Source organism: Lissotriton helveticus, chromosome 10 (genome assembly GCF_964261635.1).
Source record: "Lissotriton helveticus chromosome 10, aLisHel1.1, whole genome shotgun sequence".
In the NCBI taxonomy this organism is placed as follows: domain Eukaryota; kingdom Metazoa; phylum Chordata; class Amphibia; order Caudata; family Salamandridae; genus Lissotriton; species Lissotriton helveticus.
In genome coordinates, this window is record NC_136071.1 from 27,344,207 (window position 1) to 27,362,198 (window position 17,992).

At 48.0% G+C, this 17,992-nt stretch overlaps 1 protein-coding gene across 3 annotated transcripts in view; it reads left to right on the top strand.

Moving 5' to 3' along the window:
- The window catches only part of TAFAZZIN (tafazzin, phospholipid-lysophospholipid transacylase), a 73,303-nt gene that overhangs the window by 39,723 nt on the left and 15,588 nt on the right, over nt 1-17,992 (top strand). For all 3 annotated transcript variants that reach the window (XM_078664646.1, XM_078664645.1, XM_078664647.1), the window contains 4 exons: nt 4,875-4,920; nt 12,746-12,831; nt 14,934-15,014; nt 17,541-17,582. In XM_078664646.1, coding sequence (XP_078520772.1) covers nt 4,875-4,920; nt 12,746-12,831; nt 14,934-15,014; nt 17,541-17,582 — 255 coding nt within the window. The remainder of the gene's footprint in view (nt 1-4,874; nt 4,921-12,745; nt 12,832-14,933; nt 15,015-17,540; nt 17,583-17,992) is intronic.

The window sequence follows — 17,992 nt, forward strand, 5'->3', positions numbered from 1 at the left end:
TAAGTACATTTGATTTGACAGCTGGGTATTGGCAAATCAGGTTAGCTGAGGAGGCCAAACCCAAGACAGCATTTTCTACCCCTGGAGGGCATTATCAATTTGTGGTAATGCCCTTTGGACTGAAAAATGCACCTGCCACCTTCCAAAGGTTGGTGAATCAAGTCCTCACTGGGCTGGATGACTTCTGTGCAGCTTATCTTGATGATATTGCTGTCTTTAGCTCCACCTGGGAGGATCACCTGGTCCACCTGAGGAAAGTGTTAGAGGCCCTGCAAAAGGCAGGCCTCACTATCAAGGCCACAAAGTGCCAGATAGGGCAGACACAGGTTGTGTACCTGGGCCACCTTGTAGGTGGAGGCCAGGTTCAGCCACTGGAGAGTAAGATACAGGCCATCAAGGACTGGACTCCTCCAATCACCCAGACTCAGGTTCGAGCTTTCTTGGGCCTGACTGGGTACTATAGGAAGTTTGTCAGAAATTATGGGTCCATAGTGACCCCTCTTAATGACCTGACAAGCAAAAAGATGCCAAAGAAAGTTCAGTGGACAGCAAGCTGTCAGAAAGCATTCAATGACCTAAAGCAGGCCATGTGCACAGCACCTATCCTAAAGAGTCCAGATTACTCCAAGCCATTCATTGTCCAAACAGATGCTTCTGAGTTGGGTGTGGGGGCTGTTCTGTCTCAACTGAATTTTGATGGTAATGATCAGCCTATTGCTTTCATTAGTAGGAGGTTGACACCCAGAGAGAAAAATTGGTCAGCTATTGAGAGGGAGGCCTTTGCTGTGGTCTGGGCCCTGAAGAAGCTGAGGGCCTACTTGTTTGGCACTCACTTCACCATTCAGACAGACCATAAGCCCCTCTTGTGGCTAAATCAGATGAAGGGTGAAAACCCCAAACTGCTTAGGTGGTCCATTTCCCTACAGGGGATGGATTTTACAGTGGAGCATAGACCTGGTACTGATCACAGCAATGCTGATGGGCTCTCCAGGTATTTCCACTTAGAGCAAGAAGACTCACCTGGTCAAGGTTAGTTTATTGTCCCAAAATTTGGGGGGGGGTCATGTAGGAGAGTAGGGTCTGTAATCCTATGATCACCCAGATTTTTGCTTTTTGCTGCACTGGTTTACGACTTTCCCTGGCTGTGGGCCTGCTAATCAGACCCACAGCCTAGCTGTTCTCTCTATCCAAATTGTACTCAGGTACTGAATTGGCACTGGGCCCTCTCCAAGTCCCTGTACCCAGGGCTGAGGTGTACCCAGAAGTCTCCCAGGGGCTGAAGCATGTATTATGCCACCCCTGGGCTGACTAACTAAACTGACACAACTGGCTGCACGACAGCTGGGGCAAGGTGGTGTACTCACCCTTTGCTTTAGATATAGTATACCTATATCTAACCCTAAAATGGACACACAGATCTCCTATCAGTCACTCCTATGGCAGGCCTTAACAATCCTGAAGGCAGAGTGCTTGGAATCGTGTGAGATGGTGCTCTGGCATGAGCTGAGCCTGTCTGCGGCTTTCGGGATCCATCCCTTAGCCGTTTCCATGATATCGCATACCATATACTCTTAAGTGCATTATAATCCTCGCGGTTATATGCCAACTCTGGTATCGCTTTATCAAAACGTGTCGAGTAAGGTGTCATACGAATTGGAATACTAACCCCTCGCCAATTCTGGCGACGGGGTTAGCATTCCACCCTTCTAGAGGGACACGACATGTATGTAACCCCTAACCCCGGTTAAAGTCAAACAGAGCCTCAGCTCCACAAAATGGATGCTGCCACCGAGACACAAGTCTGCCCTCCTGCTGCTGGGAGTCCTCCCAGAGCAGGAGATAAGGACAAAGGGTTTCCTTCCAGGGGCGGTGCCAGCACCGTCCCAGACAGGGTTTTGTGTATTGTAGGTAGGCAGGGCTTTAGAGGAAGGTGACTGCACGTGGCACCCCGGTGCTCACTGTGCATAGGCTGGCTGGAACCAGTTCCAGGGTCACTCCAGACCCTGTGCTGGGGAAAAGCCCGCCAAGGAAGTGGGTGTAACCACCCCCCTCCTAGTCCCACCCATAGGGCAGGACTTAGTCGCGTGCCAGCCCCTTTTTACAGGATAAAGGTAGGAACTGGCCCCCTTCCAAATCAGATCATCTTTGAATCCTGAAACTACTTTCTACGAAAGGAACTCAAGACTTCTTCCTAAGATTTCTCCCTTGTGACTAAGGAGTAGTCACCCTGCATCCGCAGGCACCATCTAAAGAACACTGCGGTCTGCTGCAAGTCCTTCCTCCGGAATCCGACTGACCAGCTCGACGAGAACCGGCTTCCCTGGCACCTCTGACCTCTACCCACCTCTACAGCCCAGCTGAGAACCGTGGGTGCGACGAGACCTCGAGGGACCGGCTATCTGCAAGACTGCACGACTTCTTTCCAGCAAGCCCGCCGAGTAATTTCCTGGTGAGTGCTTTGGGGTCCGAGAAGCCCCCACCCTGAGCAGCTCCAGCACCGAAGAGCAGCCCCCCAGCATCTCCACGATCGGCGTGGGGCCCTTCTGCTTTTTGCTGCTCACCGCGTTGTTTGGCTACTAGCCCGCTGGCTTGTGGCCTCCTGAACGACGCCCGACGACAACACTGCTGCTGGTCTGGTTGCTCCAGACTGGCCCTTGCTTCCCTCCATCGGAGAAGTACCCTGGACCCTCCTGGTCCGCCCAAGACGCCATTTTAGGTCCACCGCGTGGGCCTTGCATTTGCCAAGACTTGTTGCCCAATCCTGGGTCCAGCGACGTCGACAGCAAGAACCTTCGTGGGACAGCTCGCACCTCCATCCTGGTCGCCGACAACGCCTCCTGGTCCGAGAGACTGCAGAGCCCAGCAGCGCCCACTCACCTGACTGCGGTGACTTCGCCCGGTGCCATCCTGGTGCCCACTTAATCACTGGCTAGTGATTCAAGAACTTGGTCCCCTCTGCTTTCAGGTTTCCTTCTTCCTTGATCCAGGCTTGGATCCATCGAACTTTCCTTCACTGGTCGCCTGCCAGCAACTTCCTTCTTCCAGGCTCCTGGTCCGACAACGAGATCCCCGACGTCTTTTCAGACCTATGCAGCTGCAGCCCCTGGGCTAGGTAACTTCGGCACTTCGGTGTCCCAGCATAGCCTCACTATCCAAGGGTCAGGATCCACTGTCGTTTTCTCCCTACCAGGTCGGGTTCGCCCGTGAACACTAACTTTGCCTTTACTAGCCTCCATAGACTTTGTCCCGCATCCCGCGTGAGAGTGCACACTCTGCACCCGAGTCCCCTAGGTCTCCTAGAAGTAATCTAACGATTCCCTAGTCAAGTCCTAGCGATTCCAAAGCCTACTAGTACTGTACTTACCTGCTAGTAATTTCGCATTCCACTTTTAAAGTATATGGTTTTTCGTGCCCCTCGGGCATTTGTGGATAACGTGCTAACTCAAGTATTTTCGTAAGAGTTTTGTTGTGTGCCTAGCACCCTGTCCTCATAAAGAGTACAGGGTTGTTGTGATTCTAATAAATACACTGTTTATTTTCATAACACTTGTGTGGTGTCCTTTCACTGGGTGTTCAAGGGGTAATGTGATGGTAAAACAGCTGGCTTAACACGCCCTCTAGAGTCTTAGCCTTAGACTGCTCGTATCCATGCTACTAGGATAGCTGGTCTATAAGGTTGACTTACAACCAATCATCAATAAGGGTTGTTTGGACTGATATATAGTGATCACTAGAATAGTGAACACTGCACATCAGGCCAACTTCTCACATATACTTTTTTAGATTCTCATTTTTGTACTTACATTTATTAAAAAGACAATATTTAGCCCCAGGGGAAAAAAACAGAAATCAACTTGACTTGGCAGGGCCAGTGTCTCTGGTTCATAGAACCTCTGTGTGTGTAAAATTGCAGCAGTAACCACCTATGGGGCTTGTTTACATGGTTGTGGCTGCACCCCTACAATCACACCCATATTCAGGCCTCCGCCACAGAAGACACAAAAAGTAGATTACACACAAACCCTTGTCTTTCCCTATCTCTCATTGTGCCAAATATCCCTTCCAGCTCTGTTGCTGCCCCCTGCCTTTCCTTTTCAGGGCCCCCACATTTCTTTTCTCTAACTTGAGTTGAGCAGCAGCAGAGCCAATCTGCGGTGACCCCAAAGGCCAGCCAGATTCTGTACAGTGAGTTTTCTTCATTCGGTGTTGCTGAGCATGTGCTCGTCTTTAGCTAGAGACCGTTTACACTAAGTGTGTTGAGGTTATTAGGTCTTTGAGTTTATAGGAGAAAATAAATCAACATATTTATTTCGACCTAATCTAGGAAATTAATTGTTTTAGGTTCACTACCTTCACTAAAGGAGCCTAGAAAAATATTCAACTGTTTGCCCTACTGGTGGACCACCACATGAAGATTCCCTGTGCATGTGTCTGTGTCCTGTCCATGCACAATCATGTGTTCACATACACTTGCAATTGTGTCCTTGCATGCTTACATTTGTGTGTGTGTGCTCGCATTTGTGTCTGCACAAGGTCTCCTGTGCCTGTGTCCAAATGCGGTTGTGTATGCGACCACACTCTTACCTATTCATAATTGTATCACCATGCACTTGTTTCTCTTCCCACCTGTTTATGCGTACCTCTATCTCCTTGTCTCTGTGCAGACATGCCTACAGTTTACGCTGATCTTGCTTTGTGTAAGGCAAGCCTGCAGTTTGGACTGATCTTGCTTTGCGTGTGCCTGCGAACGTGCAAGTCTATTTCTGTGCTTGCCTAATTCTTTGTTTGTGCAACAGTGTGTCTTACTGTGCAGGGCTGAATTCCCCGCTGAGTGTCCATTATTAAATATAACTTTGTCTTTTTTCTTCTTTCAGGTATCTTAAAGCTGAAACATCTTTGGAACTTGAAGAGAATGAGATGGTAAGAGATTATCTCACTCACCGTTGTATCTACTCTCTCCGTAGTCAGGGCTAAGAGTCTTGGCGTTCTAGTATCATTAACCAGGCCCTCAAAATCAGCAGATCTAGTGTCTGGACGGCTTATATTGAGGCCACTGTGTCTCGCAGTAGTTCTTCTCACCATCTGCATTGAAACCTTCCAATGTTCATGGTTCCTGTCTTTTCAGTTAGGCCCTCGGTTATCACAGTTCTAGAGTCTCTAGTCGACCTTCGATTCTCGCAGTTCAAGTTTCTTTATTCAGGCCTTCGAGTCTCTCAGTTCAGTCTTTGCACTTTGGCCGTCGAGTCTCACAGTTCCAGCCCCTCTCTTTAGCCAGGCCCTAGAGTCTTGCAGCTCCGAAATCTATGGTCATGCGCTTGAGTCTTGCACCTCGAATCTCTATAGTTAGGCCTTTGAGTCTCACAATTCTACTCTCTGTGGCCATGCGCCTGAGTCTTGATCTTCTAGTCTCTGCAGTCAAGCCCTCAAGTGTGACAATTCCAATCTTGGTAGCTGGGGTGTTAAATTTTTGCTGCTCCAGTACTTGTAACCAGGTGCTGGAGTCTTGTAGTTCTAATTCTGTAACCAGGCTCTCAAATCTCGTGGTTCAAGTCCGTGTGGTGTGGACCTCAAGTCTTACGACTAACTGCTATAGCCAGGCCTTCGTATTCTGGTCATTATAATCAGACCTCAAGTCTTGCAGTTCGGCCTTCGGGTTTTGAATCCTGCTCACCATCTGTAGTCAGGCTTTCACATCTCATACTTCTTGTGTCTGTAGTCTGGCACTCAAGTCTAACCATTCCCCTCCGGGCAGCAGGGCCATGGAGCCTTGGATTCCTTAAGTCTCACAGTTCCAGTCTCATTGGATGTTCCCTCCAGTTTTGCAGTTCTAGTTTCAGTAGACCGGTCCTTTCAAGTCTAGAAGTTCTATCTTCTAGTCAGGTCCTCGAGTCCTACAGTTCGAGCCTCTGTCTATTGTCAGGCCATCAAGAGTCGCAGTACTAGTCTTTGGCAATTCTCTGTTGAGACTGTCAAGCTTCGCAGTTAAACTCGTCTGAAGTCAGATCCTCAAGTCTTTCATTTGTAGTTACTGTCTGAATCACGGACCTTAAGAAATGTTTTCATATTCTCTTCAGAAGTCCAAAGTCTTGCAGTTTTCTCTCGGTCCCTTTGTAGTCAGGCTTTTGAGATGCGTGTAGTTATCGACTGTAGACGGACTCTCAAATGTTAATTCTAGCCTTTTCAGTATTCACGCCTTTCAGCATCTCTATGCTCTGGTCCCAGGTCTCATATTTCTAGTTTCTGTGTGCGATCTCACCCAGTATTCGAGTTTCAAAGTTCTGTTCTCTCTCAGTAATGAGACCTCTGGGTCTCGTAGTTCAAGTTTCTATCTTTAGTCAAGTCCTTGTGTTCCACAGTTCTAGTTGTTGTCTGAAGTCAGGCCCAGGAGGTGTGGAGGTGTGGCTCTGTGGTGAGACATTTGAACCTTACAGTTTTAGCGTTTTTCCTTTCAGCTGTCTGGCCCCAGAGACGCACAGCTCTCTCCTTTGTCTATATTATGGTTTTGCATCTTCTAGGTCCAGTCTCTGTTTGATTTGCTGTCAGGCCATGGAATGTGGCAGCTCTGGTTGAATCTCTTATTAGTCCCTCATGCCCCAGCCCATAGTTGAGCCCTTACATTTTATATATCTGGTTACCACTGCTCTGTTGAAAGGTTATTAAGATTTTAAGATTCAAGCCTTTTTAGGTTTCGCCTCGCCGGAAGCTGCGCAGCAGACTTTCGCGCAAGGCGAAAAGTTTTGTTTACTAGTATGGACAAAAGTCCAGCCTCTCTGTTCCATTGGCTAGCTCCATAAATGGAGGCTAGCCATTGGAAGAGAGAGGCGTCCGTCATTCTGGGAGGCGATTCGTGGGCGTTTCTGTCGAATTTTTCTCATCCCGCCCCTTTGTGACGTCATTCAGGCGCTGTCCGTGTGCCCGGATAAGACCCAGCGGCGAGGCGGTTTGTGTAGTGGCGCGGCCTGGAGCCCATGCCAAGTCCTGTTACACACAGGAAGCAGGAAGTGAGACTCGAGTCAGAAGCGGCGGGCGGGGACATGGAGGTGACTTCACGTGTGCTGCCTGCAGCAGTGTGTCTCTCGGCGATCACCATGTCGTCCCCGAACGGCCCGTCCACCGCGCCAACGATGGCCATCTACCAGCCTGAACCAAGCCTTGGGGCTACTCCAACATCATGCCGAGGAGGCACCAATTTGAACCTCGGAAGGAGCTTGTTTCCAGCCAGGCATGTGTGCCCTCGATCACCCAGCGTCTCTGGACATGAACCCCCACCCACTTTATTATCGTGAACTCGGTGGGAGAGGAGTTCGTGGTGGGGTGCCCCTAAAAGCATCAGAGAGCAGTGATCTTTAAGTCCTGGGCAGCACAAAAACCCGCTCGAGTGCGTCCCTGGAAACTTATTAAACCACTCCGCGCCGGAGCGCAAAGGAAACCGGTGCAACAAGTGTGACCAGAGGCGGGTATAAGAACACTCCCTCGTCAGACCGTGCCCGAGCCTCGCTGGGGGTGCCAGCAGCGAGGAGAGCCGTGCCACTCTCGGGGCACCATAGGAAGGTGGCAGCACCCCCAGCCCACCGTGTGCCAGGACAGAGAGCTGCCAGCAGAGCCAGGGGACAGCAGGTAGGTGGGCAGCACCCCCTGGGCAGTTACCCTCACCTCGCCCTCTGTTGTGTCCCCGGGGAGGGGCACGCACCACCTGCTCCACTCTCAGGAGTACAGCAGGTACATGGGCACGCAGCCCCCCCCCCCCCCACAGTGTGCCAGCAGAGGGAGCAGGCACGTGGTCTCTGCCACCTGAGGGCAGTGGGACATAGAGCTAGTAGGACAAGAAAGCGACCTGTGTGATCCTCGGCAGAAACCCAGCACCCTCCGACACCTCGACACTGGAGCTCTCGTCCTCCTCTTCTCACCTATTATTTCTCTTTTGTTAGTTTCTCTTTTGTAATTCCCCTTTCCCTCCACCCTCAGCCCCCACGTCTTATTCTGCATACTCAGTTGTTACACTTTTTCTTTCGTGGTTTATTCGCTCTTTTTTATGCTCTCTCCTTTGTTACTCCCTCTTGTTTCTCCATCTTTCTATCTCTATCAGCCGTAGTCCTCCCTCTCTTTTGCTTCTCTCTTCCTTTCACAAGCACTTGCTTCCCACCATTTTCTCTCCTATTTTGTTTTATACTATATCTTCCCCCATGCTGCTACCAAGTGCCACTTAAACCTCCTTGCCTGAGGTATGGTATGCCAAGGTATAACTTTCGTCTGTCTTTTCCACTCCCCTCTCTTTACCCCTGTCAAACCCACTTCCTGAACACCTTTCTTTATTTGACTTTTATCCTGTTGGATGCCGCCATGAAGCAATATTTACGCGTCACGCAGCGCCTTACAAACAAATATAAATAATTACTTTTACTTCCCTCTATCTCTGCTGTCTATTCTGCTGTATGTCTATCTATAGGTGACTGCCTCCGTACACTCTCCAAAACACCCATTGGATGTCAAGAAAGAGGAACGAGGCGCAGGACGAGAACTTGATTTGCCTAGGGTCACGCATCGTAGGTCACGTAGGACAGCTGGGATTCACACCACGATCTCCTGGGTTTTAGCCTCCCAATATTCCACCTCTCCTCCGCTTAGCTCTCTTCATGTCTATTCTCTATCCTTCCTTATATCTGCCTTTCTCGTGTCGGTCTGTATACGGGTTTCCAATGCTGCGTCTGGTCACCCCTGTGCTATGCCCGTCCGATCCCAATGAAGGACAGTTATTTCTCTAATAAAAAGGTTCAGTAGCTGTCACGAGCGTTTTGTGTACAGAATGCAATCTTTCGGCATCTCCAAAAGGAGTTTAACACCAAGAAAGAGAAACTGGTGCATTCATTGGATTTATGGACGTGGGCAATAAATAGGAAGAGAGAACGTAAGTTTAATCCACTGTATAGGAGGATCCGCTGACTAGTCACTTGGAAAAAACACACACTATTGCAACTATCTGCCATGAGCAAGGGGTGTGCAGGCACAGAGGGCGCGGTATTACACTTCTTGTGCAAATACACAATCATGCGTGCTTTAAGAGGACTCTTCTGGTGGACGCACTAACACCCTGTAATGTTGATTAACATAGCTGGGAAGCCTACGTTTGCTCGCCCTAGTTGCTGCCTTTGTTGCGGAGGGGGGCTCTTACTCCACAGGTTCCTCCACCTCTTTCCGGGGAAGGAGATATGATTAAGGACTTCCTAAATGAGAGCACGGCATTGCAGTCGGAGCGTTAGAACCGCCTCCATCGCTGGTGGGTGCCAGTAGAAAGCGAGCAACATCGGACGGTTTCCTGGGAAATCCCACAGACGAGCGAGTCTTCCAGAGGGCAAAATACACTTCACCGATATTATTCACTACCCGTGGCTTCTTTAGCGTATTTTTATTATTTATTTCACCTTCATCTGGCTGGGCAGCAAAGATATCAATGCTACTTAGCTAGATCTCGGAGAGGAACGCGTGTTCCACAGAACTGGATCTATATGGAATGGGGGCAATCTTCCTCGAACAACAAGTAGTGAATGAAAAGTTCATAACATTCTTATAATTGAGGGCGAGGGGCAGCGCACCAGCGGTATCGAAGTCTGTGGTGTCATGATCGTTTTACTAAGTGCTCCTCCGGGACTTTGGAAGGGATTCGGAGGGGTTTTGTGAGCTGTCGGGGTAGCTTTAATGTTATTATAGACTTTTAAAAGCAGGTTACACACTATCTTGATCGGTTAGACTGCTACAAAGACACACACATTCTGTCACCTGATCCGGATAGCGTTGTTTATGATGAAAATGTATGCATGTGATTCCCCACCTCTCCACACTAATGCCCTTCCTAACATGTATGGCTTTATTTTTTAATCAAATATGGATATGCTGTTTTAGTACCCACGTTATGCTGTATTTCTAACATTTAAAAAAAATCTATTAAGCTGCTATTACGTTAAGCCATAAAGCTCCACTACAAAACAAGGGGGCAGACAAACCCCTTTCTTTTTACACGAATTCTATCTATTTAAAGTTCACTTCAAAATGCATGTCATACGGCTAACTTGTCTTCTGGCGGAGTCTTCCCACTATCCCTCGTTTCGATACAAAAGAAAGGACAAATACTAAGCTCTGTTTTGAAGAGCTCCCTCCTGGGTGTTCCAAAATGTAGCAAGAATGCATCACAAAGACATGTTTTCTTCCCTGCCCCCTCTCCTGTTTGTCGCAGGAGGGGGTGGAAGTGGTGTTACACCGGTTTATCCCGGTTTGATGCCATAAAGCGCTTTTAGGAATTCCTAGAGTGGCGTTGATCAGACTGTCCAAAGTTCGGTGCAAAGGCCCCTTTGCTCCCAAAGTCTGTTTGCTCCTTTGTTGGCTCTCAAGACAGTGTTGCAATTTCATGCTGGCTATGAGAGCGTTTGCTCTCAATTAGAAAGGGGCAACAATAAAAAAATATGTCAAGTGAATCAGAGGCTCCAAATCCCTACATTCCTTTGCAGTTTCATCTTTAGTATATCGCAATGCAATGTGTTTAGAGCAATTCCCATTGTCTTTGTATGAAGTATACCACAATCTGGGTGCATTGTTCTCTAGTACATCGCAGTACCCTTATTTTATACCCCATGTTGAATGAATTGTGTTTACTGGTACAGCACAATGCCTTTTGTTTATATTATAACACAACCACAGACAGACAGCATGCTACTCCACTGGGACTCAGTGTTATTAGGGAATGGTGTTTAGTAGTTAATGGTGTATTGGCTCAGTCAGTTTCACTGTTATAGGGGAGTGATTAGTGTTTTGTTTTTGTTTAGTGATTAGTTATGTTTGGTAGAAATTAGAAGAGCGAGCTGCTTACAGTATTGGCTGTGCGCGGACTACTAGGTTGGGTTTATGCAACCGGCTAATATGTGTTTTTAGTTTGTTTGTTACACCTTTGCTTGAGTGAATGCGGCGCTTGTTTAGGATGCATGTTAATGGTGGGGCCTCTGAAATAACCCAGACGTGGTTGGGGAAGGTTTGGTTGGTTGATCTTGTATGAGTTTATTTCTGATTCTGGTGCTCTATGGTGTGACTTGTACAGTCAGTTGATTCCAGATAGGAAGAACTAGGTCTTTTCTGCCTTCCTGAATGTCAGGTGAGCTTCAACGCACCCTTCATCCACTGTGAGTGAGCACCATCGTTTTGCTGCTTGCACAGAGAAAGATGTGCAACCAATGGTTTTCTTTTTGTAAGTCAGAAAAACCAGTTGTGGTCTCGCATTTGTGAGAGATTAAGCTATTGGCATTGTAAATGACAATGCCATTTATTTATCTGTTTTCAAAACCAACACATAAATACAAAATTTGTCATTTACAATGCCAATAGCTCTAACTTTTGCAAAGGCGAAACCGTTGCATTGTAAATGCTTGTTTCAATCTGTAGAAATGTTCTGACTTCCCCAAGTTTCTGGTCCAATCTTTACTTAATTTATAAAGTCGGGGGGCTCACGCCACCATCTGTTCTATTGTAAAGTGCTTATGTCATGGATGTCCAACACTGGTTCATGGATGCAAGTGTCATGCAATAGTTTTCAGATATACGTTCACTACGTTATGGCAGCCCAGAATAGAGTCAAGAGCCCTGGATCCAAGCCAGATTTTCTGGGTAACCATAACATTTATTTTATTGGATTTCCTGAAAATATGGCATCTGGAGTTTGTAAATATTTAGATCTGTTCTGTGTGCATACCACATAGGTAGTTTGAAAATCTGGCATGGCTCCGGCGCTTCTGGACCAGTTCTGGAACTGGTTGGTTGCGTGTTTCACTCCCTCTCTATTGAGGCAAAATCCTTTGACATGTTTGAGTTCTAGTCAGTTCGAAGTGGGACTCTTACGTCTTTGGAAGGGCGATATCGGATTTGGAGTTAAAACTGACATTTATCAGTAAACACAATTTTTGTATCTTCACCTCTAGCTACGGCTGCAGTTACTTAACCCTTCATTGTTTACCCATAACTTATTATACAGTTGCGGGGCTTCAGACCTTTGAGTTAAAGGTGTTTGAAATGTCATCACCCTGGGCTTACATTAGGCACTTCTCCTGGCTCTGCCCAGTGGTACATGCCTTCTGGTGGAATATTTTGTGGGACTCTTACGGATGAGTGACATGCAGCTCCTCTCCTCCCCTCTGCCTACATTTCTGGGATTTGTGAAAGACGTCCTACTGTGGGTCAGGAATTTACAGCTCTAGTCTACTATTTGCAGCGAAGAGTGTGCTGTTGGCTCGGTGCACATGGTTGAGGAATCAATGGATGACCTGGTACACTGTGATAATGCAAGAGGCACATAAGCTACTCCTCCCATGCAGTGAATAGCCCAGGACATATGGGGTCCACTTTGAGGGTACCCAATTTGCAAGGGTGGTTTGGTGTCTGAGGTCCCTCCCCTGAACGTGCTACAGTGTGGCTACTGTGTGTCTGACATGTGAGACTGTGCCTGGGGGCTCCTGTGGTGTGGGACAGAGAGCTGGTTTGAGGTTGTGTATCATTTGGTACACTCAACTGTAGATGGTAGTTGCTGCTGATATATTGGTGTTGGAAGAATCTCTGCAGCAAATGCTGTACTTGGGATTCAAATGATCTCTGCAGCCTTTCCCATGCATGGGATTCAAGAAACTCTGCCACCAGTCTTGTGCTTGGGTTTCGAAGTATCTGATCTCTAACACTGGTCTCTTTTGTCCTTGGTTTTTCTTTTTGATCTTAGGACACCCACAGCAGCCGATATCTGCTTCACTCAGGAGCTGCATTCTAAGTTCTTCAGTCTGGGGAAGTGTGTGCCCATCTGTAGAGGTAAGAATGTGACTGGGAAACTAGCAGATGGAGATCTTTATTGTCTTGGTAGACATACAGATGCTGGTATTGGGAGCAGAGAAGAGAACCATAGGAGGACAGAGGGGCACAGCTGTTGAGAGGAAATTGGGAGTTTGCCTCACAGGCCAATTCTGCTGAACTGCCTGTGATAGTAGGATGGAGTCACACACATCGACCACTAAAGTTTAGTGATGCTGAAACCAAGGCGGTCACATATCGGGTCCATGTATCTTCAGGATCTGGAATCATGGCCGCCATATGTCAAGCGTTCAACTGAAACCCCTTTTGACGTGTGCAGTCTCACTCGTGCATCTGGTGCCTGACGTACGACTGTCTTTGTAGCCCTGCCAGCCACTAGTCAGACCTCTTATTTCGTCATATGCCAGTCCTCCACTGAGGAAGTCTGTTGTAAAGAGCTATGCCGGTTAGTGCCTCACATGGTGGTATGTTACTGGAGTTCAGTTAAAGGAGATGGAATGTGGGTGATGGTGTAAGGCAGGTAGTTGGGAGGCAGGTGCAACCAAGATGGATCGCACACCGCTAGCTTCTCCTCCGGGTCGCCCCTTAGCACTCTGGTACATGTAGTGCATGTAGATGGACGAGTAAAAAGTAGTTCACCACAGTTGGTGCGAGTGGTTACTCGTTATCCCCAAGATCTCTGGACCCGAGACATGGCCCGGGTTTCGGGACAGTTTCCCTCGTCAGCAGAGCAGTGTTTGGGGTGGATGAGAAGGCCGCCAAGTAACCGTCACAGGCCCTGATGCCTCTCCGGCGCGCAGGTGCGTCTCCAAGAGCTCGTCAGCTCAAGGCTCACGGGAGCCGTTTAAGTACAACCAAGATGGATCGCACACCGCTAGCCTCTCCTCCGGGTCGCCCCTTAGCACTCTGGTACATGTAGTGCATGTAGATGGACGAGTAAAAAGTAGTTCACCACAGTTGGTGCGAGTGGTTACTCGTTATCCCCAAGATCTCTGGACCCGAGACATGGCCCGGGTTTCGGGACAGTTTCCCTCGTCAGCAGAGCAGTGTTTGGGGTGGATGAGAAGGCCGCCAAGTAACCGTCACAGGCCCTGATGCCTCTCCGGCGCGCAGGTGCGTCTCCAAGAGCTCGTCAGCTCAAGGCTCACGGGAGCCGTTTAAGTACAACCAAGATGGATCGCACACCGCTAGCCTCTCCTCCGGGTCGCCCCTTAGCACTCTGGTACATGTAGTGCATGTAGATGGACGAGTAAAAAGTAGTTCACCACAGTTGGGCCTCCTCTTCCACCCCTAACGATCTTTCTCTACTGATGAGGGAAGTTATCCCGAAACCCGAGACATGTCTCGGGCGATATCCTAAAACCCGGGACATGTATCGGGTCTAGAGATTCATCAGTCCAACAAGTACCGACTTGCACCCACCTGGGTGATCCACTAAAGCACTACAAGTACCAGAGTCCCGAGGGGCGATCCGGAGGAGGGGCTAGCGGTGTGCGAACCATTGATGACTAAAGTTGGGAGGCAGGTGGACTGTTAAAAAGGAATCTGTATCTTTCTGGTTTAAAGGCCTCGTGTGCATGTTGGGTGTCCTTGCAATATTTCACTGCCTCCTAGAGCAGCTTACTGTTAAGGTCAGGGGGTTGCACAGGTCGGATATACCATCAATTTAGGTAAGGGCTTGACAGAAGAAACCAGCGATCAGGACCAGTTCAAGCAAATTCAACCCCATGCATGTCAGATGCCTAAAGACTAGTATGCAAAGTAAAATTAAGGCCTTTGAGGTTACCTTGTCTTATAGCGAACATCATAAAATCTTGACTGGATGTGAAGGCTCAGGAAATGTGTGGCGTTCGAAGGAGTGTGGGCGCTAATCTCTTCCTGACAAGTTAACTCCAAGGATTGAGCAGGCACTACAAACATCTGTGTGTAGCCTCGACGCTGCAGGCTTTACCCTTGGCAGGTCTGGCTCATTCTTCCATCATGATGCAGAATGCATGCCATTCAAGATAGACACAGAACCTGCTATTTGGAGTGCAATGCTACCAGAAGTGATTGTCAGGATGTGCAATGTAAAAGTTTATTGTGTCATTCTTTGCCCACAGGAGACGGGGTGTATCAGAAAGGCATGGACTTCGTCTTGGAGAAACTCAACCACGGAGACTGGGTGCACATTTTTCCAGAAGGTACTACATACTTCAGAGAGAGAAATGGGATTCTGTGGATTGGGGGTTGGCACGGCTGGTAAGAGTCCAGCACACAGTGAAGAGGGGTGATCTGTGGTAATTTTTGGAAGGACAATACAAGTCCGGGTCAAGGTGCTTTTCCACAACTACATGTGCGTGTCAGTGCCCAAATATACCTGGGAAACAGGCCCGCACGAGAGGAATTGGGAGGATTGTGTGTGGTCTTGAATGGGGATTCTGGAGGTCCTGACTGATGTGCTTTGGCTGAGTTGTGTAGGTTTCGCTACTGGAATGGCAGTGGTGCTGGAGAATGTACACTGGCAGAGTTACATGTGATTCTCGGTCATTGTAAGGACACGGGTTTGTCACGGAGATGCTAACATGCAAACCCAAATCAGCCATTCATCTATATAGGTCTTTATAAAGTGCAAACATATACCCCAGAGGACATCTCTTGGCACCGAGGTGCACGAAATAGCCAAAAGGACACTAACCTGAGGTTCAACACTGCATAAACCCAAAGTCGAAGAGCCAGGTTTAAAACATTTTCTGAATTTGGTCAAGTCACTTTCATCTTTGAGCATCTGCTGCTGTTCGCTCCAATGGAAAGTTCCTGTTCCTATAACTGGTTAAATACCCAGTTGTTGGCGTGATGTTTTGCTTACGGGAAGGAATGCATATTGCTCACTACCAGCCTTATTCTCATCAGTTTGCCCAGCAGCCAGGAGATGGCTTGCAAAAATATGTTGGCCCTGGGTGGCTAGCCGCTAGGAGCTGGACCCCTTTCTAAGTTCCCAGAACTTAAGTGATTGACTAGTGAAGATATTTTCTTCAAGTGACACCCTGAGCAGCCCTAAAGACTGATTTCTGGATGTTGCAGCACAGTTTAATGTCCGTTCCTTAACTCACTTCAATGTGCTTGAAGACTTTCGTCATTCTTCGATCTCTTCCCAGCTTTGAGGTTGAGCTAATGGTAGCCCTTGTATCGTATACAGGGACCTGTCACCTGGACTGCTGATTTGCACCCAGTAAAATTCAAGGGGGGGTTTGGCATCCCCTAACCAGAGTGGTCAAAGGTGCAGTAGGAACCAACCCTTAGGCAAAAGAAAAGCTAGGCAGTGACTGGACGTTCCTACAATATGTTCCTGTTAAACTGGTGGTGATTGTATCCAAGTTAGTGGCCGCAAACCCAGCCACAAGCTGCTGGACCCCCCGTCCCTTAAGGGGCATCTGACAATTCCAACGATTAGTTTTCAAGATGCAGGCCTGTTTGCCCCCCATAATCTGACCCATGACTGTGCGCCAAGGGATGCACCTGGGCATCGGCGACTATTGAGAGAGAAGTAAGCTGCGATTTTAAGAAAGTGCAAAAAATGAATTCAGCCTAATGACAACCGTAGCAAGAGAACCCTCTTTGCTACACAGACTTCAAAGCAAATGTTGTGCCACTGGTGCCCTGTTTGCCAGATTGTCTGTCACCATTTCTGTCTCTTGTGGATATACAGCCTCGATATAAAAAACAAACGCATCAAATTATCCAAAGATCTGAAGCCTGGTGGCTTTGCAGAGATTGAACAATTGATTGTCTCTGGAGAGCTTCAAAGCCTGTACCATGGATTACCACAGGCCCTTTATTTAAGAGGTGGTTGAAGTGTGTTTTACTGGTGAAATAGTTTGCAGTCATATCTCGTGAGCCGTGAGATGCCAGGAGAGAGATCGCCGTTTTACTTTCTCTATATAATCTGTGTAATAAAGACATGTTCCTTTGATAGCGACAGTTAATTTTACACTGTATCTGAGACCAACCTTCATGCACCCTCCCAGGAGTGAAGCCTTGACTACTCGACCACATTTACCACTGGATCGTTGTATAGAGAAGGGAAATAAGGAGTCTTGTCTGACCATTGCAGGACTGATATTTAGAATAAAGAGGAAGAAATGCAAACAAGAAAATAACAAGGGGAGTGGGCGTCCCCATTTATGCACTCAAAGTGTGGCATGACATCTATGTATCAAGCAAGGCTACCCCACAAACACTCGCCAAATCCTGCTGCAATTTGGGGAAGAGGTGAAGATTCACCTCTTTAACAAACACGGCATCATCACAAAATAATAATTCGACTCCTCTCCCACTGTCCCCTTCCATTCACCTTTTGACTATATCCTTTCCTGTCACCCTCACAGTGCTCCTCTGCCCTTTGACTAGGGTTGCGAAATACACGTACCACAAACATACATACTTACAAACACATGAGATGCACTGGCTAAGTTCCATTTAGTTCCCAGTACTGGAGCAGTCTTGCTGTTCAGGTGCAACCTACCCCCACACACTCGAATAGCTTTGGTGCTGGTAGTCAGGACTAAGGAGCTTTTACACAGTTGTGTGAGTTTCACTCCTTGGACCTCAAGGGGGGGTTGTTGGTCAGAATGAAGCTGACTGGATGCTCAGTTGTAGGAATGGTCGCTGTATGCAGCAGTATGTAATTTGCCCACCTACTAAATATTTATTTTGTTTTGACTCTGCAGGAAAGGTGAACGTGAGCCAGGAGTTCATGAGATTTAAGTGGGGTGAGTGTGAGCAGCTTGTGGGGGACCCAGAGTTGGGAGGCTCTCTGATCTGCTGAAGCGGGTGTCTCTCTACAAGAGAACCAGGGGAAAGTTGGGACAGGGCAGTGGGCGGTAGTGAAGTCCCTGTAAGACCTCAAAGACCCGCCTTTAAATCTTGAGAGACTTCATGGTGTTATCACCACGTCGAAGAGGGCCTCTGATCAGTCAGTGCAGAATGAGACTAGGGCAGAGCCAGACTGGAATAAAAAAATTAACCCTGGCTTCATGTTCAAATCTTCCCGCCACTGCAGCAGGCTGCTGCAAGAATCGGCCCCTTGGGTATGGATGGATCATAACATTCCATCCTGCTATGAAGGCAGCCCCCTAACCGCGAGCCTAGCAGGGTAAAAAAATACCAAAGCTGGAGAATG